This window comes from Leucoraja erinacea, chromosome 7 (assembly GCF_028641065.1).
Source record: "Leucoraja erinacea ecotype New England chromosome 7, Leri_hhj_1, whole genome shotgun sequence".
Classification (NCBI taxonomy): domain Eukaryota; kingdom Metazoa; phylum Chordata; class Chondrichthyes; order Rajiformes; family Rajidae; genus Leucoraja; species Leucoraja erinaceus.
The window spans coordinates 75,900,740-75,923,499 of record NC_073383.1 but is presented as its reverse complement, the minus strand read 5'-3'; the positions used below and the strand labels follow the sequence as shown (position 1 = coordinate 75,923,499).

The window sequence follows — 22,760 nt, the reverse complement described above, 5'->3', positions numbered from 1 at the left end:
TGCCCTCCGACTAAAGAATGTCTTTAAATGTAATACACAGGAACTGCAGATGCTGGTTTATACCAAAGATAGACACAAAGTGCTGGAATAACTCAGCAGTGGCTGCCTGCCAGGACTGTCTGTCCTTTCTTCTTTTTTGTTATTTGTAGTATGTGTTAAAAGTATGTTTTAGTGTTCCTTGGTTTGTTTTATGTGGGGGGGGGGGGTTGGGGGAAACTTCTTTTCAATCTCTTACCTCGACGGAGATGCGATTTTTTTCCCGTATCGTATCTCCGTCTCCACAGCGGCCTGACATCGTGGAGTTGGCGGCCTTTCCTGGAGACTGACCCGGCGCTCCAAGCCGCGGGAGTCTGCGGGACTTTAACATCGCGGAGATTGTGATCCCTTTGCCGGAGATCGAAGCTCCAACCGCGGGGCCTGTGGAGTTTGACGTCGTGAAGCCCGCGGTCTCTGGTAAGAAGAGGCCGACTCGGGAGCTCCACGCCACGGAGAGAGTTTCAACCGCCCCGACGCAGGAGTTTCGATCACCCCGACCGGGGCTTCGATCGTCGGCTGCGGGGGCTTTGTTCACCCGACTGGGGACGGTTTAACTGCCCCGACCGCGGGAGAACACGAGGAAGAAGATTGAACTTTATTGCCTTCCATCACAGTGAGGAATGTGGAGTCCACTGTGGTGGATGTTTATGTTAACATTTATGTGGTTGTGTGTCTTGTTGCTTTTCACTTAGTATGGCTGTATGGTAACTCATGTTTCACTTTACATTAAATGGTACGTGTGACAATAAACTGGCCTTGAAACCTTGGATTAGGCAGCATGTAATGAGAATTAACGGCAGATGCTGGTTTACACCAAATATTAGTCACACAATCCTAGCGTAACTCAGCGTGTCGGGCAGCATCTCTGGAGAAAATGGACAGATAACGTTTCGGGTTGGGTCTGAAGAAAGGTGCCGACCCAAAACGTCACCTATCTACAGATGCTGCCCGACATGCTGAGTTACTCCAGTATTTCTGGTCTAATGGTGAAATGCTTTGTTCTGCATGTAATCCCAACAGGTCAAATATACCATAAATAAATAATATTGTCAAATTCAACAACAATAGATAGAGCAAAGGGGAAGATACAGAGTGTAGAATATTGTTCTCAGCATTGTAGTACATCAGTTCCATAGGTCCATAACTCATAGGAGCAGAAGTCTAGTCTACTCCGTCATTCAATGACTGATCTATCTTTCCCTCTCAACCCTATTCTCCTGCCTTCTACCCATAACCTCCGACACCGTACTAATCAGCCATCTGTCAATAGTTCAGTTTAGTTTATTGTCACGTGTACCGAGGTACAGTGAAAAGCTTTGTTGCATGCTATCTAGTCAGCAGAAAGACAATACATGATTATAATCGAACCATTTACAGTGTATAGGTGCATGATAAGGGAATAACGTTTAGTGCAAGGTAAAGCTAATAAAGTCTGATCAAGGATAGTCCGAGGGTCCCCGATGAGGTAGATAGTAGTTCAGCATCGCTCTCTGGCTGTGGTAGGATGATTCAGTTGCCCGAAAACAGCTGGGAAGAAATGGTTCCTGAATCTGCAGTTTCCACACTTCTATGCCTTTTGCCGGATGGGATAGGAGTGAAGAGGGAGTGGCCAGGGTGCGACTCGTCCTTGATTATGCTGCTAACCTTGCTGAGGCAGCGTGAGGTGTATGTCAGATGGAGTCAATGGAAGGGAGGTTGGTTTGTGTGATGGTCTGGGCTGCGTCCACAATTCATTGTAATTTCTTCCAATGGCCTTGGATTGAATCTTCGCTGTGAAAATACCCGACTGAGTCAGTTAGATATCACTCTTAGGGCTAACGGAATCAAGGGATATGGGGGAAAAAGCGGGAACGGGGTCCTGATAATGTTTAGTTGCAAAGTAAAGCCAGCAAAGTTCAATCAAAGATAGTCCGAGGGTCACCAATGAGGTAGATAGAAGTTCAACACTGCTCTCTGGTTGTGGTAGGATGGTTCAGTTGCCTGATAACAGCCGGGAAGAAACTGTCCCTGAATGTGGAGGTGTGCGTTTTCACTCCTCTATTTCTCACCGTCTTGGATGGAGCTGTTCCCAAACCAAGCTGTGATGCCCCTTGTCGAATTCTCTGCCGCAGAAGGCAGTGGAGGCTAATTCACTGGATGTGTTCAAGAGAGAGTTAGATATAGATCCTGGGGCTAACGGAATCAAGGGATATGGGGAGAAAGCAGGAACGGGGTACTGATTTTGGAAGTTGAGCCATGATCGTATTGAATGGCGGTGCTGGCTCGAAGGGCAGAATGGGCTACTCCTGTACCTATGTTGTATGTTTCTATGATGCACTAGAATGCTGAGACCTATATTCTGCGCTCTGTATCTTACCCTTTGCTCCACCGACTGTACTTGAGGTACCACTGATCCAATGCAATCACAGTAGAGAATTGTGAATCTGCACTAACCTCGTAGGATGGGAGTGATGATGGTGGACAACAAGCTTCCTGCATTGATGCACAGATAGAAGAAAGAGAAGAACCTCCTTCTCTCTACGTACTGAAACATAACAGCGAGACGTTACAACTGAGGAAATCGATCGACCAACGCAAGGCAGTGTTTTGTAAAACTATTTGCAATCAAGATCATATTAGTTTGGTTTGGAGATACAGCGTGGAAACAGGCCCTTCGGCCCACCGAGTCCACGCCGACCAGCGATCCCCGCACACTAGTCCTATCCTACACTCTTGGGACAATTCACAGAAGCCAATGAATCTACAACCAACTAGCGATCCCCGCACTATCCTACCTACACTGGGGGCAAACCTTCCATTTATACCAAGCCAACCATCTACAAACCTGTACGTCTTTGGAGCGTGAGCGGAAACCGAATATCTCGGAGAAAACCCACGCAGGTCACGGGCAGAACGTACAAACTCTGTACAGACAGCACCCGTAGTCGGGATTAAACCCGGGTCTCCGGCGCTGCATTCGCTGTAAGGAACTAGTCTACCGCTGCGCCACCGTGACCGTCAATGAGTTTCTTCAGACGGCTTGTGGTGGGGTGGGGAGGGAGGAGAGAAAGCTGGAAGAGAGGAGGGGCAGGACAACGCCTGGCGAGTGATGGGTGTATACAGATGAGGGGTGTTTTTCATCGGCAGATGGTTGGAGAAGTGGTGGAGATGAAAGGACAGTCGGTGTGAGATACGGACTGAGCAATGGAATCCTGAATACTTGCAGTCTTCTCCACAACCGCAGGCTTGCAGGACACCGTGGATAAAATACCTATGGTGTGATGTCTCATCTCAGTCCCCGAACCAGCCAAGTACATCTCCACTTCCCTAGAGAGGTTCTAGGGCGTTGACATACCTCTTACTGTCAATTCCTGATTTATAATAAATTTCACTAATCTTAAAGGGCCTGTCCCACTTAGGCGACTCTTTCGGTGACTGCCAGGGACTAGTTTTAATGGAATTCACCTACGACACCTGGAGACAACCTACGACTACACTAGTGGAAACATCCTCTCCACATCCACTCTATCCAAGCCTTTCACTATTTGCTACGTTTCAATGAGGTTGCCCCTCATTCTTCTAAACGCACTCCTCTGGACCCACAGTTTTCGATCTGCCTGTAACTTTGGTGTCACGATCATTAAAAACGTTCCCCCCCCGCGTTCCCCCCACTACCCACCCCCCCCATCCCCGCACCAACTCCCCCCCACCCCCCTCCCCCATACCCCCCCCCCACCCACCCCCCCCCCTTCCCCATCCCCATCCCCGCACCCCAACTCCCCACCCCCCCCATTCCCCCCCTGGACTCACTCCCCCCCCCACCCCAAAAGCCCACTACCCCCCTTCCCACCCCCCTCCCCATCCCCAATTAACAATAGCACCCATTCGGCCGTTGGAGCCAGTACCACCCCACATCCCCAATCTGTACCCCCCCCCTCCCCCACCCCTCCAACTCTCCCCCATCCTGGATTATCACATACCTGGTCCTCCTCAAACTGGTCACCACCAAAAGCTGCCACACAGGGTTTAATGCCGCCTGTGCCCAAGGCAATTAGGAAGAGACCAGAAATGGATAAGACCCTGTGAATGAAAGAAGCTTTGTCTCAATTAAAAGACAATAGGCAATAGACAATAGGTGCAGGAGGAGGCCATTCGGCCGTTGGAGCCAGCACCGCCATTCAATATGATCATGGCTGATCATCCCCAATCTGTACCCCATTCCTGCCTTCTCCCCATATCCCCTGACCGCTATCTAGCTCTCTCTTGAAAGCATCCAGAGAACCCGCCTCCACCACCCTCTGAGGCAGAGAATTCCACAACCTCGCCACTCGCTGTGTGAAAAAGTGTTGGGGGAGTCCAGAACCAGAGGGGCACAGTTTAACAATAAGGGGTGGGCCATTTAGAACAGAGATGGGGAAAAACCTTTTCACCCATAGAGTTGTGAATCTGTAAGTAAGTAAATAAGTAATTTTTATTTATATAAATCAACTTGTGTTAAAACCAACTGCTGCACAGGGAAGAAATTGGGTTTTCATACATCCATACGAAATAAAAAAGAAAAGACACAACACACTATAGAATTTAACATGAACTTCCTCCCACAGCAGAATCTACATTTTCCACTGTGAGGGAAGGCAGCAAAGTCCAGTCCTCTTCCTCTGTGTCGGGGCCTATTTGAGGCCTCTGCAGTCGCAGCAGCGGCGGCCCGATGTTTCAGGCCCTCTCGCCGGATGATGGAGCTCCGGCTTCGGAGAGAACACTCTCAGCGGCATTGGAGTTCTGAATCCATTGTTCAGGCTGCGCAGGGCGGAGATTCACACTGGCAACCTCGGCGAAACATCCCAGGCCTCCGCGATGTTGAAGTCAGCGCCGCCCGCAGCTAGACGGTCCGCAACCACAGCTCCGTGATGCTGGAGTCCGCGCTCTCAGCACTCCGGAGCTTATCACATCTCGATCCTCGTAAGGCATCGCCCGCTCCGCGATGGTGTTTCAGCGCTGCGCCGCTGCCGAAGCTGAAGTTCTGGCCGGTCCCGACAGGAAACGCCGCTCCAGTCCAGGTGGTAGGCCGCGAGGAAGGGGCGAAGATGCGGCCCGGAGGAAAGACGCATCTCCGACCAGGTAGGGACTGAGAAAAATAGTCCCCCCCCCCCCTCACAAATAAAGGAACTAGAACACCTCCAAAACAAAACACACTAACACACTAAAAACATTTTTAAAGGGTGAAAGGACATACTGTAGGCTGTGGAATTCTCTGCCTCAGAACCAGTGGAGGCCAATTCTCTGGTTGCTTTCAAGAGAGAGTTAGATAGAGCTCTTAAAGATAGCAGAGTCAAGGGATATGGGGGGGAAGCAGGAGTGGGGTACTGATGGTAGATGATCAGCCATAATCACAGTGAATGGCGATGCTGGCTCAAAGGGCCAAATAGCCTACTCCTGCACCTATTGTCTATTGAGTTCAGTTTAGTTTATTGTCACATGTACCGAGGTACAGTGAAAAGCTTTTGTTGCGAGCTAACCAGTCAGCAGAAAGACAAGGGTTTAAGGGGAAGAAGGGTTTTGGCTCGAAACGTTGCCCATTTCCTTCGCTCCATAGATGCTGCTGCACCCTCTGAGTTTCTCCAGCTTTTTTGTGTACCAGCAGAAAGACAATACCTGATTGCATGCAAGCTGTCTACAGTGTACAGATACATGATAAAGGAATAATATTTACTGGCAGCAAAGTCCGATCAAGGATATTCCGAGGGTCACCAATGAGATAGATGATAGATCAAGACTGGCTCTCTGGTTGTGGTGGGATGGTTCAGTTGCCTGATAACAGCTGGGAAGAAACTGGAGGTGAGCGTTTTCACACTTCTATACCTTTTGCCTGATGGGAGAGGGGAGAAGAGGGAGTGGCCAGGGTGCAACTCGTCCTTGATTACGCTGCTGGCCTTGTCGAGGCAGCGCGAGGTATAAATTGAGTCAACGGAAGGGAGGTTGGTTTGTGTGATGGTCTGGGCTGCGTCCACAATTCGCTGCAATTTCCCGCGGTCTTGGATGGAGCTGTTCCAAAACTAAGCTGTGATGCACCTTGTGGAATTCTCTGCCACATGAGGCAGTGGAGGCCAATCCACAGGATGTCTTCAAGAGAAGGTTAGATATAGCTCTAAGGGCTAACGGAATCAAGGGATATGGGGAGAAAGCAGGAATGGGGTACTGATTCTGGATGATTAGCCAGGATCACATTGAATGGTCTATACCTGCAACTATTTTCTATGTTTTTATGTTTAAGTTCATAAGGTTATAAGGAATAAGAGTAGAATTAGGCTATTCGGCCCATCAAGTCTACTCAGCCATTCAATCATGGCTGATCTATCTCTCCCTCCTAACCCCATTCTCCTGCCTTCTCCCCATAACCTCTGACACCTATACTATCTCTGCCTTAAAAATACCCACTGACGTCCTTCACAGACTTCTGTGGCAAATTCACCACCCTCCGACTAAATTATTTCTCCTCATCTCCTTCCTAAAGAAACATCCTTTAATTCTGAGACTATGACCTCTAGTCCTAGACTCTCCCACCAGTGGAAACATCCTCTCCACATCTACTCTATCAAAGACTTCCACTATTCTATACGTTTCAATGAGGTCCTTCTAAACTCCCGCGAGTACAGACCCAGTGCCGACAAACGTAGACTCATCATAGGTTAACCCACTCATTCCTGGGTTCATTCTTGTAAACCTCCTCTGGACCCTCCCCAGAGCCAGCGCAACTTTCCTTGGATAGAGTCATAGTGATACAGCGTGGAAACAGGCCCTTCGGCCCAACTTTCCCACACCGGCCAACATGTCCCAGCTACACTAGTCCCACCCGTCTGCACTTGGTCCATATCCCTCCAAACTGGTCCTATCCATGTAACTGTGTAACTGTTTCTTAAACGTTGGGATAGTCCCAGCCTCAACTACCTCCTCCAGTGGGAGCTAGACCCATGCACTTACTAACCTTCGTGTGAAAAAGTCACCCCTCAGATGGAGCGGTGGTGGCCGGTTCCCTGGATACTTTCAAGAGAGAGTTAGATAGGGCTCTTAAATATAGCGGAGTCGGCAGGAACGGGGTACTGATTGGATATGATCAGCCATGATCACATTGAATGGCAGTGCTGGCTCGAAGGGCCGAATGGCCTACTCCTGCATCTATTGTCTGTCTCTGTCTGTCTGTCTGTCTATCTATCTATCTATCTATCTATCTATCTATCTAAAAACTCTGTGGCTGCTGGCTGGCTGTGTTTCTGCCTGACTTGTGGTTGCCAGCCTGTGGGTGCCAGTCTTTGATTCGTTGCTACGCTAACACCAGACCCACAAACACCCAGATTTTTTCCATTTCGGTAGAGATTTCACTTTTCATTCCAAGTACTTCTCCCCCCCACCACTCACTAATTTTGTCGCCTCCTGCTGGCCAGCGACCATAACGGCTGCTGGCGCCCGCATCTCACCTCAAAGACGCCATTTAAAAATAGCCGCACTGCTGAGTTCTGAACGGCTTGAATTGGAGGACCACGTCTCCCGTGGGGGCTGCGTGGGGGAGCAGACCCATCGGGTCTGCACTTGGTCTAGTTCCTTTCCCCTTCACCTTGAACACTTGTCATCTGGTCCTCGATTCCCCTACTTGGGCAATGGACTCTGTGCGTCTATGGTGATTTGGTGCGCAAATTATTTTGAAGAACATGTTTTCTTTTACTCACACATGTACCGTATGGTTGCCCACCGGTGGAATGGCACCGATTGATTTCACCACGTGGCCGATGATGTAAACAATAGAAAGGATGACGATGGTCCTGTTTGTGATCAAAGAAGGCAAACATCAAATCAGTATTTACGAAGATGCGATGAGCCGCTAAGATTAATATTTTTATCCTTCATTTTAAAACGAGGCACGAAACTGGCAAGGCGGAGAAAATGTTTACGAAGGGTAGCACGGTGGCGCAGTGGTCGAGTTGCTGCCTCACAGCGCCAGAGACCCGGGTTCGATCCTGACTACGGGGGCTGTCCGTACGGAGTTTGTGCCTTCTCCGCGTGGCTGTGTGGGTTGTCTCCGGGTGCTCCGGTTTCCACCCACATTCCAAAGAAGGACAGGTTAGTGGGTGAAAGTCAATGTCAAATTTATTTGTTACGTGCACCAACTAAGGTGCAGTGAAACGAATTTGCCAGCAGCGATACAGTTGAAAAAAAAACACACAATACACGATGGATTGGCTTCCGTCACGAAAATTTGTTCCTCGTGTGTGGGATAGTACAAGTGTACAGGGTGATCATTGGACGGCGCATTGGTGGGCCGAAGGGCATGTTTCCGCCCTGTATCTCTGAACTAAACGGAAGGATATTCCTGCAATTGGAGGTCTTGAGTTACAGCGGTAAAGTGCACCAGTGGGTAAACCCACCGGGAGAACGTGTGCAAACCCCCGGGCCGGCAAACTCCGTACAGGCAGCGCCCGTCGTCAGGATCGAACCGGGGTCTCTGGCGCTGTAAAGCACCAACTCTACTGCTGCACCACCGTGACGCTTACAATGACGTGCCCACCAGCCGGACAACAGCTGACATCATCGGAAGCAATGACTCGTTTTACATGGAGGAGTTTTAAAAGTGCAGACTATATTTTACACAGATCCTTGCTCTATTATTCCGAGGTTAAAGACTGTTCCTTTGGGAGTAAATAGAAGGCAATTGAGAATAACTCTTTCAATTTATTTGATCTTTGATTTCAGTTCTGATGGTTTGAGGTTCTGATCAGCCAACAGACAGTGTACCATAAGTCATGGCATTGAGCTGTTCTCTGGCACCTCCTTCAGGCCAATGCATGAAAACAATGGTTAGGTGGTCATGGTGGCGCAGCGCTATAGTTGCTGCCTAACAGCGAATTCAACGCCGGAGACCCGGGTTCGATCCCGACTACGGGTGCTGTCTGTATATTATCCAAATGGTGGCCGATTGGGATAGGGGGAGATGCAGCGAGACCTGGGTGTCATGGTACACCAGTCATTGAAGGTAGGCATGCAGATGCAGCAGGCAGTAAGGAAAGCGAATGGTATGTTAGCTTTCATTGCAAAAGGATTTGAGTATAGGAGCAGGGAGGTTCTACTGCAGTTGTACAGGGTCTTGGTGAGACCACACCTGGAGTATTGCGTACAGTTTTGGTCTCCAAATCTGAGGAAGAACATTATTGCCATAGAGGGAGTGCAGAGACGGTTCACCAGACTGATTCCTGGGATGTCAGGACTGTCTTATGAAGAAAGACTGGATAGACTTGGTTTATACTCTCTAGAATTTAGGAGATTGAGAGGGGATCTTATAGAAACTTACAAAATTCTTAAGGGGTTGGACAGGCTAGATGCAGGAAGATTGTTCCCGATGTTAGGGAAGTCCAGGACAAGGGGTCACAGCTTAAGGATAAGGGGGAAATCCTTTAAAACCGAGATGAGAAGAACTTTTTTCACACAGAGAGTGGTGAATCTCTGGAACTCTCTGCCACAGAGGGTAGTTGAGGCCAGTTCATTGGCTATATTTAAGAGGGAGTTAGATGTGGCCCTTGTGGCTAAGGGGATCAGGGGGTATGGAGAGAAGGCAGGTACGGGATTCTGAGTTGGATGATCAGCCATGGTCATATTGAATGGCGGTGCAGGCTCGAAGGGCCGAATGGCCTACTCCTGCACCTAATTTCTATGTTTCTATGTACGGAGTTTGCACGTTCTCCCCGTGACCTGCATGGGTGCCCTCGACACCCGTTCTAATCAAGAACTTCTGCCTCCAGAATATCCACTGACTGGTGGTAATTTGGTGGTCCGCCTCTGGGGTCGGTTTGGCCGAAGTCTCCGGCTACAATGACCTGGGCTTCAGGGGGGGTTTAGTGTCGGGGCCGTTGGTAGTGGGGTACACGTCGGCTCACGGTAATGTGGGAGATATACATGCGACGCCACACGTGAACTCACTTGAACTTTCCCAGCCAGGAGTCAGCAATGAGGGCTCCCAAGACCGGGGTGAAGTAGGCGAGTCCAGTGAAGGCATGGTAAATGGCCGTCGACTGATCATCGTCCCAATGAAGGAAGTTTGCAAAGTACAGGGTGAGAACAGCTGGAATACAAGGAATGACGGCAGGTCAGTCAGCGAAAGATGCATCCTCCTCATAACCTCATACGTTCTAGGTGCAGAGTTAGGCCATTCGGCCCATCAAGTCTACCCCGCCATTCAATCGTGGCTGATCTATCTCTTCCTCCTAACACCATTCTCCTGCCTTGTCCCCATCATCCTTGACCCCCCTTACTAATCATGAATCTGTCTGTCTCTGCCTTAAAAATATCCACTGACTTGGCCTCCTCCACAGCCTTCTGCGGCAATGAATTCCACAGATTCACCACCCTCCGGCTAAAGAAATTCCTCCTCATCTCCTTCGTAAAGGAACGCCCTTTTATTCTGAGGCTGTGACCTCTGGTCCTGGACTCTCCCACTAGTGGAAACATCCTCTCCTCATCCACACTATCTCGGCCTTTCTAGGGTGCATGGAACGGCCTGCCAGAGGAGGTAGTTGAGGCAGATACTATTGCAACGTTTCAGAGACATTTAGACAGAGGGCTAATTTGACACACCAATCTATCAATCTCCTCCTTAAATATATCCATTGACTTGGCCTCCTCCACAGCCTCCTGTGGCATTGAATTCCACAGATTCACCACCCTCTGACTAAAGAAATTCCTCCTCATCTCCTTTCTAAAGGTAGGTCCCTTTATTCTGAGGCTATGGCCTCTGGTCCTGGACTCTATGACTAGTAATCTGTTTTATTTGATTACGGAGTAGTTGGTGCTAAAGGGGATTCCACTCCAAGGGTTCCCGAGTGTGGTAGCATGATGGTGAAGTCGCCATTCTGATGCACGCCTTCATATGCCCAGGCACACTAACAGCATTTCTTCTCATTTAGACAGGTACATGGATAGGACAGGTTTACAGGGATACGGGCCAAATGTAAGCACTGTATCTCTAAACTAAACTATTGTAAAACAAAACCGCGCTGAGCGGGAACACACCTTTCATGCCATAGAAGGAGAAGCGTTCACAGAATTCGTTCACCACCACGAATATAATGCTGAGGGGGTAGGTGGTTCCACACAGTCGCTGCAGGAGACAGAGAAAACTGTTATTAAAAGGCAATGACGTTGAAACACAGAAACAAAGACAATAGGTGCAGGAGTTGGCTATTTGGCCCCTCGTGCCAGCACCACCATTCAATGTGATCATGACTGATCATCCACAATCAGTACCCCGTTCCTGCTGTCCTCCACATATCCCTTGATTCCGTTAGCCCCAAGAGCTATATCTAACTCTCTCTTGAAAACATCCAGTGAATTGGCCTCCACTGCCTCCGGTGGCAGAGAACGCCACAGATTCACGACTCTCTGGGGAGTTTTTCCTCATCTGCACTGCATTACGTTACGACTGCCACTGTTGCCAAGATGGCGGCCAACCCAGGCGACTGTTTGCGTGCTGGACCACGGAAGTCGATCTACAATCACATATTACAATCGCTCCCCACATACTTACGTAAATCTCTACTCCTGCAGCAACATTTCTGACTTTTTTGACATGATCTTCTCAAACTCCTCTCAGACTCCTCTTTAGGGTGGCACAGTGGTGCAGCGGTAGTTGCTGCCTTACAGCACCAGAGGCCCGGGTTCGATCCTGACTACGGGTGCTGTCTGTACGGAGTTTGTATGTTCTCCCCGTGACCTGCGTGAGTTTTCCCCAAAGATCTTCGGTTTCCTCCCACACTCCAAAGACGCACAGGTTTGTAGGTTAATTGGCTTGGCATAAATGTAAATTGTCCCTTGTGTGTGTAGGATCGTGTTAGTGTGTGGACTCGGTAGGCCGAAGAGCCAGCTTCCGTGTTGTATCTCTAAACTAAACTAAAGACCTGTCCATTCTCTGACTCCCCGCACCTGAAGACCACCCGCATCAACTCTTGGAGCAGCGATGACCCAAGCAGCGAGGCCTAGCGTGACCAATGAGACCTGCAGCCTCCTGGCTGTTGTCAGGCAACTGAATCATCATACCATAACCAGAGAGCAGTCCTGAACTACTATCTACCTCATCGGTGATCTTTGGAATCTCTTGTATAGTACTTCACTGGCGTTACCTTGCACTAAACATTATTTCTGATCATGCATCTGTACACTGTAGATGGCTCGATTGTAATCATGTATTGTCTTTCTGATGACTGGTTTGCACACAACAAAAGATTTTCATAGAGTCATAGAGTGATACAGTGTAGAAACAGGCCCTTCGGCCCAACTTGCCCATACCGGCCAACATGTCCCAGCTAACGCTCAAGAGAGAGTTAGCTTTGGCTCTTAAGGCTAAAGGAATCAAGGGATATGGGGGAAAAAGCAAGAACGGTGTGCTGATTTTGGATGATCTGCCATGATCTTAGCTTAAGGATAAGGAGGAAATCCTTTAAAACTGAGATGAGAAGAACTTTTTACACACAGAGAGTGGTGAATCTCTGGAACTCTCTGCCACAGAGGGTAATTGAGGCCAAACATTGGCTATATTTAAGAGGGAGTTAGATGTGGCCCTTGTGGCTAAAGGGATCAGGGGGTATGGAGAGAAGGCAGGTCAGATATACTGACCTGGATGATCAGCCATGATCATATTGAATGGCGGTGCAGGCTCGAAGGGCCGAATGGCCTACTCCTGCACCTAATTTCTATGTTTCTATGTTTTCCAAATGGATTCGGTACTCTCTCGAAGGGCCGAATGGCCTACTCTCGCACCTTTTTTTCTATGTTCCTATGTTTACATTAGTCCCACCTGCCTGTGCTTGGTCCATATCTCTCCACACCTGCCCTATACATGTACCTGTCTAACTGTTTCTTAAATGTTGGGATAGTCCCAGCCTCAACTACCTCCTCTAGCAGTTCATTCCATACACCCACCACCCGTTGCATGAAAAAGTTACCCCTCAGATTCTTATAAAATATTTTCCCCTTCACCTTAAACCAATGCCCTCTGGCCCTCGATTCACCTACTCTGAGCAAGAGGCTCTGTGCATCTACCCGATCTATTCCGCTCATGATTATATACTCTCAAATAAGATCACCCCTCATCCTTCTGCGATCCAAGCCTACTCAACCTCTCACTATAGCTCACACCCTCTAGCCCTGGCAACATCCTTGCAAATTTTCTCTGTACTCTTTCCAGTTTGACAACATGTTTTCTATAACATTGCGTCCAGAACTGAACACAGTATTCTAAATGTGGCCTCACCAACGTCTTGTACAACTGCAACATGACAACTGCGGTACTCGTGACAATAAACTAAACAGAACAGAACTGAACTGTTTACGACGGGATGCGAGTCTTTAGCATTTGTTTGCGTGAATTAATCATCTGTAGTTTCCTTTATTTGGTAGATTCTGGTAGCATAGGTGGTGAGAGCAGGTACTGAGAAGGGTTGCAGTATTGAGACGATTTGAGTATAGGAGCAGGGAGGTTCTACTGCAGTTGTACAGGGTCTTGGTGAGACCACACCTGGAGTATTGCGTACAGTTTTGGTCGCCAAATCGGAGGAAAGACATTCTTGCCATAGAGGGAGTACAGAGAAGGTTCACCAGACTGATTCCTGGGATGTCAGGTCTTTTATATGAAGAAATACTGGATAGACTCGGCTTGTATTCGCTAGAATTTAGGAGATTGAGAGGGGATCTTATAGAAACTTACAAAATTCTTAAGGGGTTGGACAGGCTAGATGCAGGAAGATTGTTCCCGATGTTGGGGAAGTCCTGGACGAGGGGTCACAGTTTAAGGATGAAGGGGAAATCCTTTAGGACAGAGATGAAGAAACCATTTTTCACACAGAGAGTGGTGAATCTCTGGAACTGTCTGCCACAGAAGGTAGTTGAGGCCAGTTCATTGGTTATATTTAAGAGGGAGTTAGATGTGGCCCTTGTGGCTAAAGGGATCAGGGGGTATGGAGAGAAGGCAGGTACAGGATATTGAGTTGGATGATCAGCCATGATCATATTGAATGGCAGTGCAGGCTCGAAGGGCCGAATGGCCTACTCCTGCACCTATTTTCTATGTTTCTATGTTGTTCGGTGATTAACTGTTGACGTGTCGTGGGCCTAACTCAACAAAATACCATCGATGTCCACTTGAAAACCCCAATGATATACTGGCATCTACACGCCTAGTATTTATGTGCTTGTTTTAGACAATAGACAATAGGTGCAGGAGTAGGCCATTCGGCCTTTCGAGCCAGCAGCGCCATTCAATGTGATCATGGCTGATCATCACCAATCTGTACCTCGTTCCTGCCTTCTCCCCATATCCTCTGACTCCTCTATCTTTAAGAGCCCTGTCTAGCTCTCTCTTGAAAGTATCCAGAGAACCTGCCTCCACTGAGACAGAGAATTCCACAGACTCAAAACTCCATGTGTGAAAAAGTGTTTCCTCGTCTCCGTTCTAAATGTCCTACCCCTTATTCTTAAACTGGTGCCCCTGGTTCTGAACTCCCCCAACACCGGGAACATGTTTCCTGCCTCTAGCGTGTCCAACCCCTTAATAATCCTAGGTAGACAAAAGTGCTGGAGAAACTCAGCGGGTGCCGCAGCATCTATGGAGCGAAGGAAATAGGCAAAGTTTCGGGCCGAAACCCTTCTTCAGACCCTTAATAATCTTATATGTTTCAATAAGATTCCCACATCCTTCTGAACTCCAGAGTATACAAGCCCAGCCAGTCCATTCTCTCAGCATATGACAGTCCCACCATCCCGGGAATTAACCGTGTAAAGAACGTATTGGTACTTATGGAGTTAGTTATTGTCCTTAGCATAAGTGTGTATAAACAGTTTAGATAATACTTTGGCTTTGGGCTTGGTTTTCTTCGTAGAGGGCGTATCCTGCTGTTATACCGCGAGTACATTGTGTTTTAATAGTAATTTACGCAAGCATATCAGAAAACTGCTGACATGGAGGATGTCTGGGACCGGAGCAGGCTGGGACTCTATTCCCTGGGAGGGTAAGGGGATGAGGGGTGATCTTATAGAGGTTTTGGGGATCATGACCGAAGCCTCCTCGAGGCGATCCGCGGAAATGACGACACGATGCCAATGGCGAGCTGTACGGCGTCTGACACACGACCGAACAAACGTTAGACGTGTACAAAATCATGAGAGGAATATAGATCGCTTAGATGCACAGAGTCTCTTGTCCAGAGCAGGGGAATCGAGAAATAGAGGACATAGGTCTAAGGTGAAGCGGGAGGGGGGAAGGGGGGGGGAGGGGGGAGGGGGGGGGGAGAAAGATTTAATAGGGATCTGAGGGGGTAACTCTTTCACACAAAGGATGGTGGGTGTATGGAACGAGCTGCCGGAGGATGTAGTTGAGGCTGGGATGATTGCAAAGTTTAAGAAGCAATTCGACAGGTACATGGTTAGGACAGGTTGAGAGGGATATGGGGTAAATGCAGGCAGGTGGGACTAGTGTAGATGGGGCATGTTGGTCGGTGCGGGAAAGTTAGGCCGAAGGGCCTGTTTCCACACTGTATCACTCTATGACCTGAAGTGTTGCTCGGGGTTCCAGTTGCTTCAGGTGTACTCTCACTGACCAAGCCAGACGGTCCCAAATCCACTCCTGCAGAAAATCCTGCACTGTTTACTTTTGCTTAGACGATAGGTGCAGGAGTAGGCCATTCAGCCCTTCGAGCCAGCACCGCCATTCAATGTGATCATGGCTGATCATCCACAATCCTGCCTACTCACCATATCCCTTGACTCCGCTATCTTTAAGAGCTCCATCTAACATCTCTTGAAAGCATCCAGAGACTTGTCCTCCACTGCCCTCTTGAGGCAGAAAATTCCACAGATTCACAGTTCTCTGGGTGAAAAGGTTTTTCCCATATCTCCGTTCTAAATGGCCGGCCCTTATTCTTGCACTATTATGGCCAGGTTTCATGGTATAACTGGCGATTTATTTTAGATTAGTTTAGTTTAGTGTACAGATGGGGTCAAGGAAAGAGCGTTCACGTCGTGGCTCTGTTTCGACCAATCTTTCCACCACCACGCACAAGAAGCACAAGACGGACACCATTGTATGCAGATGCCGGGCAGTGCGTTCGCCTCTTGGCTGAACAACTTCTAATCTTGTGTGTGGACTCAACAAGAAGAAGTGTACAGATACAGCCTGGAAACAGGCCCTTGTGTCCACACCAACCAATGATCACCCCTTACACAATTGGAGGAACAGCACCTCATATTTCGCTTGGCCAGCTTACAACCCAGTGATATAATTTTTGATATCTCTAACTTCAAGTAACCCTTGCTTTCCCTGTCTCTCTCTCCGTCCCTCCTCCACCCTAGTTCTCCGACTGTCCACCTGATTAATTTTTCGGATCGCATGGATCGCTGTCACCTTTCCCTCAGCTAACAATGAGCAATTCTACATTTCCTCGAACATCGCCTGCTTTGATCTGTCGTTTTCACACCTGAGCCTTCCATATCTCTAGTCTCCCTTTCTCCCGACACTCAGTCTGAAGAAAGGTCTTGACCCAAAACGTCACCCGTTCCATCTCTCCAGAGATGCTGCCTGTCCCGCTGAGTTACTCCAGCACTTTGTGTCTATCTTCGGTGTAAACCAGCCTCTGCAGTTCCTTCCCACACACCAGGCTCAATTTACCGAAGCAAATGAACCTAAAACTCTGCATGTCTCTGGAATGTGGGAGAAACTGAAGACCTCGGAGAAAGCCCACGCAGGTCACGGGGAGAACGTACAAACTCCGTACAGGCAAGCACCCGTAGTCGGGATCGAACCCGGGTCTCTGGCGCTGTAAGGCAGCAACTCTACCGCTGCACCACTGTGCCACACTAGTAAAACATTGTACATTTATTCATTGTATATTCTTTTATTGTGTTGATGTGATGATGTGCCCGTAAAGCTGCAACATGTACGAATTTTACTGTGGGTTAGGCTGCATCTCTGGTGCAACTAAAATAGGTACAGACAAAATGCTGGAGTAACTCAGCGGGACAGGCAGCATCTCAGGAGGGAAGGAATGGGTGACGTTTCAGGTCGAAACTTCTTCAGGCAGGTCAGTTTCCATCCCAAATTGCTGGAGTCACTCAGTGGGTCCGGCAGCATCTCCGGAGAATAAAAGATAGTTCAAGGTCTCCATTTGGGTAGATGTCAGAGGTACAGGTGTCAGGGGTTATGGGGAGGAGAATGGGGCTAGGAGGGAGAGATAGTTCAGCCATGATTGAATGGCGGAGTAGACTCGACGGGCCAAATGGCCTAATTCTACTCATATCACTTATGAACTTATGAGACGGCAGCTCAGGACTGTTCTCTGGTTGGTGAGAGAAGGGTTCAGTTGCCTGATAACAGCTGGGAAGAAACTGGCCCTGAATCTGGAGGTGTGCGTTTACACACTTCTGTACCTCTTTTTTTTTTTTTTTTTAAATCAAAAAATTTATTCAATTATTAAAAAATAATATTTACACTACAATAAAACAAGCCAGAACCCACCACCATAAATACAATACAAACATATATCCATAATAAACTATTATACAATTATGATACAATCCTTATTGAGGATACATTCAACACCCTGCGGACTTCTGTACCTCTTGGCAGGAATGTTTTGGAGGGATGTGGACCAAATGCAGGCATCTATAATAAATCTCTAGCTTCAACTAACTCTTGTTTTCCTTCGTTACACAAAAAAGCTGGAGAAACTCAGCGGGTGCAGCAGCATCTATGGAGCGAAGGAAATAGGCAACGTTTCGGGCCGAAACCCTTCTTCAGACTAATCGGGGGCGGGGGTGGGTGGGGACAAGAAAGGGAAAAGCAGGAGGAGCCCGAAGGCTGGGGGATGGGAGGAGACAGCAGGGGGGTTGAGGAAGGGGAGGAGACAGCAAGGACTAACAAAATTGGGAGAATTCGATGTTCATGCCCCCGGGATGCAGACTCCCCAAACGGAATATGAGGTGCTGTTTCTCCAATTCCTTGTTTTCCTTCTCCCTCCCTCCCTCACTCCCTCCCCCACCCTGGTTCTCCGACTAGCTCCACTGGTCCTCCTCATTCATTTTTACGATTGTATGCCTCGTTGTCACCTTCCCCTCAGATAACAATGAGCCATTCGACATTCCCTTCGACCATCCTCCACTTTGATCCTCACCTTTCACCCCACCAGCCGTCACATACAACAGATAATCATACGTCATTTCCGCCACCTCCAACGTGACCCCACCACTCGCCACATCTTCCCATCTCCCCCCCATGTCTGCCTCCCGCAAAGACCGCTCCCTCCGCAACTCCCTTGTCAATTCTTCCCTTCCCTCCCACACCACCCCCTCCCCGGGCACTTTCCATTGCAACCGCAAGAAATGCAACACCTGTCCCTTTACCTTCCCCCTCGACTCCATTCAAGGACCCAAGCAGTCGTTCCAGGTGCGACAGAGGTTCACCTGTATCTCCTCCAACCTCATCTACTGCATCCGCTGCTCTTGATGTCAGCTGATCTACATCGGTGAGACTAAGCGGAGGTTGGGCGATCGTTTCGCCGAACACCTCCGCTCAGTCCGCAATAACCTACCTGACCTCCCGGTGGCTCAGCACTTCAACTCCCCCTCCCATTCCCCGTCCGACCTCTCTGTCCTGGGTCTCCTCCATTGCCAGAGTGAGCAACACCGGAAATTGGAGGAACAGCACCTCATATTCCGCTTGGGGAGCCTGCATCCGGCGGGCATGAACGTTGAATTCTCCCAATTTTGTTAGCCCTTGATGTCTCCTCCCCTTCCTTAGCCCTCGAGCTGTCTCCTCCCATCACCCAGCCCTCGGGCTCCTCCTCCTCCCTTTTTCCTTCCTACTCTTCGCCACCCCCTATCAGTCTGAAGACGGGTTTCGGCCCGAAACGTTACCCATCTCCTTCGCTCCATAGATGCTGCTGCACCCGCTGCGTTTCTCCAGCTTTTTTGTGTTCCGTCCGCTTTGATCTGTTGTTTTCACACCTTACCCTTCCATATCTATGCGTCTCCCTCTCCCCTGAGTCTCAGTCGGAAGAAGGGTCTCGATCCGAAACGTCACCCATTCCTTCTCTCCAGAGATGCTGCCTGGCCCGCTGGGTTACTCCAGCATTTTGTGTCTTACTTTGTGTAAACCAGCATCTGCAGTTCCTTCCTACACAAGCTGGCATCTGTAATTTAGATGGGGCATTTTGATGGGGGTATGGACAAGTTGGGCAGGGGGGCTGTTTCTTTGTTGACGCTATGCCTGTACAAATACAGGAGGTTGAAATCTGGAACATCCAGGTTCAGGAACAGACTCTTCCCCACAGCCATCAGGCTATTAAACACAACATCAAACAAGCTCTGAACAATAGCAGTCTATTTTTACTATTGCACTTTATCTGTTTATTTGTTGTGTATATTTGGTCTATGGTATATAGACACACTGAACTTTTATCTCCTGTTCTGTATTATGTTTACATATTCTGTTGTGCTGCAGCAAACACGAATGTCATTGTCCTATCTGGGACACATAACAATAAAACTCTCTTGACTTGACTTAGAAACATAGAAAATAGGTTCAGGAAGAGGCCATTCGGCCCTTCGAGCCACAAATACACACTCACCCTTACACACCCTCACCCTCACACACACACACACGTCATAGTCTCAGAATTAAAGGACGTTCCTCTAGGAAGGAGATGAGGAGGAATTTCTTCAGTCGGAGGGCGGTGAATTCTTTGCCACAGAAGGCTGTAGAGGCCAAGTCAGTGGATAATTTTAAGGCAGAGATAGATAGGTTCTTGATTAATATGGGTGTGGGGAGGGGAATGGGGTTAGGAGGTAGAGATAGATCTAGGGTTGCCAACTTTCTCACTCCCAAATAAGGGACGAAAGGTCAAAATACGGGACAAATTCCCGACGGCAATTCATTGACCGACTCGGCCGTGGCTGGGTGAATGATGAGTTGGCCCGGGTGCTGGACTGCACACTAAGCCCAGCCGGCTGGCCAGCTGAGGAGTTTTGGCCCGGGCGCTCAAAGTCCAGCACCCAATCCAACTCATAAACCGATGATCGGCCATGAGATGGAGGGGTGGTGGTGGTGTCAGCGGTAAACGAAGGTCGGAAGGTCGGACAGCTGACCAGGCTGCCGACCGACGGGGCCACGGGCGAGGCGCTGCTGCTGCACTCCACGGGCTGCACTACGTCGGGACGGGTGAGGCGGGGCCGGACGCGGCGCTCAGACCCGACAGTCCCATCGACCCGAGTAGTAGCGGTCAAATACGGGACAAGGGCGGTCCCGTACGGGACAAACCAATTTATAGCCCAATATACGGGATGTCCCGGCTAATACGGGACAGTTGGTAACCCTAGATAGATCAGCCATGATTGAATGGTGGAGTTGACTTGATGGGCCGAATGGCCTAATTCTGCTCCTATCACTTATGAACCTATGAACACAAACACACACACACGCACAAACACACGCACAAACACACACACACACACACACACACACACACACACACACACACACACACACACACACACACACACACACACACACACACACAAACACACACACACACACACACACACACACACACACACACACACACACACACACACAAACACACACACACACACAAACACACAAACACACACACACACACACACACACACACACACACACACACACACACACACACACACACACACACACACAAACACACACACACACACACACACACACACACACACACACACACACACACACACACACACACACACACACACACACACACACACACACACACACACACACACACACACAAACACACACACACACACACACACACACACACACACACACACACACACACACACACACACACACACACACACACACACACACACACACACACACACAAACACACACACACGCACACACACACAAACACACACACACACACACACACACACACACACACACACACACACACACACACACACACACACACACACACACACACACACACACACACACACACACACCCACACACACACACACACAAAACACACACACAAACACATCGATAGTTTACGATAAATACATGTAAATTAACGGTGTGTTTACCCAACAATAAAAACAGTCATTGTGAACCTGTGGCCCGCGGCTGCTCCATTCCACTGGAGACAACGTCAGCTGTGGACATGTCTGAGAAACACCAGCAAAGCAACACATTGCGCTTCCAACTGGGAATCCAGCAGTTGCCTTCTCTCCTACAACCCACGGTTCATCACCGTTACTTGTAAATACACCTCATGCATACTAACCGGAGACTGCTTCTTGGGGGAGCACGGGTCATTCTCAGTCTCATCTTCTTTGGCGGGGAGGGGGGAGGAGGAGAGAGAGGGAGGGGGGGAGAGAGAGAGAGAGGGAGGGAGGGAGAGAGAGAGGGGGGGAGAGGGGAGAGAGAGGGAGAGAGAGTGAGGGGGAGAGAGAGAGAGGGAGGGAGAGAGAGGGGGGAGAGAGAAAGAGAAGGGGAGAGAGAGAGGGGGGGGAGAGAGGGGGGGAGGGAGAGAGAGAGGGGGGGGGAGGGGGGGAGGGGGAGAGAGAGGGCGAGAGAGGGAGGGGGAGAGAGAGGGAGGGAGAGAGAGGGAGGGAGAGGGAAAGAGAGAGAGAGGAGGGAGAGAGAGAGAGGGGGAGAGAGAGAGGATGGGGAGAGGGGGAGAGAGGGGGGGAGAGAGAGGGGATGGGGGAGAGGAGGGGAGGAGAGGAGAGGGAGGTGGAGAGGAGAGAGAAGGAGAGGAGAGAGAATGGGGAAGGGGGGGGGGGGGGAGAGAAAAAGAGATGTTTACAACGGTAACATGAACCACAGACCCCCTTTATAAATAACCCCCGGCGAGACGTATCAACATTAAGCCATGTTCAAAATATAAATAAGAGAAACAAAGTTGGCGTTGGCAAATGAAATGAGACCAAAGCAACATACCTGTTTTTTTCTTTGCCATTTTGGAACAGAGTTTGGAAAAGTTTTCAAAAAAGTTCCAGCACACACACACTCTCTCTCTCTCTCTCTCTCTGTCTCTCTGCCTGTTCCCAAAATTCCACAGTTTTGGTCGACGTTTCTCGTTAATATTTCATTTATCGCCTATCAAGTTGAAGGTGGGAGAGTGAAGTGCACTGCCGGCCGGGAACCTGGCATGCTTGAGTGATTATTGTGTGTGTGTGTACCTTTGACACACGCAGACACATGTACACACCCCCTTCCAATGACAGACAGAGAGAGAGAGAGACTAGCGGTAAAGGCGTGGTGTGTGTGTGTGTGTGTCAAGTCAAGTTTATTTGTCACATACACATACGAGATGTGCAGTGAAATGAAAGTGGCTGTTAACTCTGCCTGTACTCTCCCAGCCTCCAGCAACGCTGGCCCCAGAGACCTCTCTCAGACCCACATTCACACACACACACATACACACCATGACAATTCAGCCCAGACCCGCTGCATATTGTGTAGGAAGGAACTGCAGATGCTACTGGTTGAAACCGAAGTTAGACACCAAATCTCAACCCCATTCTCCTCCACATCCCCAATCCTTTCCACTCGTCACTTTAATTTCATGTTACAAGTATTTTGTGTTTTTATGGCTGTTGACAAATCAATTTCCCTCCTGGGATAAATAAAATTCTAATATATTGTATGTTATATCTGCTG

The 22,760-nt window shown here is 49.0% G+C and overlaps 1 protein-coding gene across 1 annotated transcript in view; it reads right to left on the bottom strand.

The window, feature by feature from the left end:
• Window positions 1-22,304, bottom strand: part of LOC129699114 (solute carrier family 15 member 2-like) — a 55,162-nt gene extending 32,858 nt beyond the window's left edge. The window contains exons 1-7 of the mRNA XM_055638781.1: window positions 22,038-22,304; window positions 21,379-21,425; window positions 11,068-11,155; window positions 9,979-10,120; window positions 7,737-7,829; window positions 3,996-4,095; window positions 2,470-2,560 (exon numbers count right to left, since the gene is read on the bottom strand). Coding sequence (XP_055494756.1) covers window positions 2,470-2,560; window positions 3,996-4,095; window positions 7,737-7,829; window positions 9,979-10,120; window positions 11,068-11,155; window positions 21,379-21,425; window positions 22,038-22,056 — 580 coding nt within the window. The 5' untranslated portion in view covers window positions 22,057-22,304. The remainder of the gene's footprint in view (window positions 1-2,469; window positions 2,561-3,995; window positions 4,096-7,736; window positions 7,830-9,978; window positions 10,121-11,067; window positions 11,156-21,378; window positions 21,426-22,037) is intronic.
• Between the last annotated feature and the right edge of the window lie 456 nt (window positions 22,305-22,760).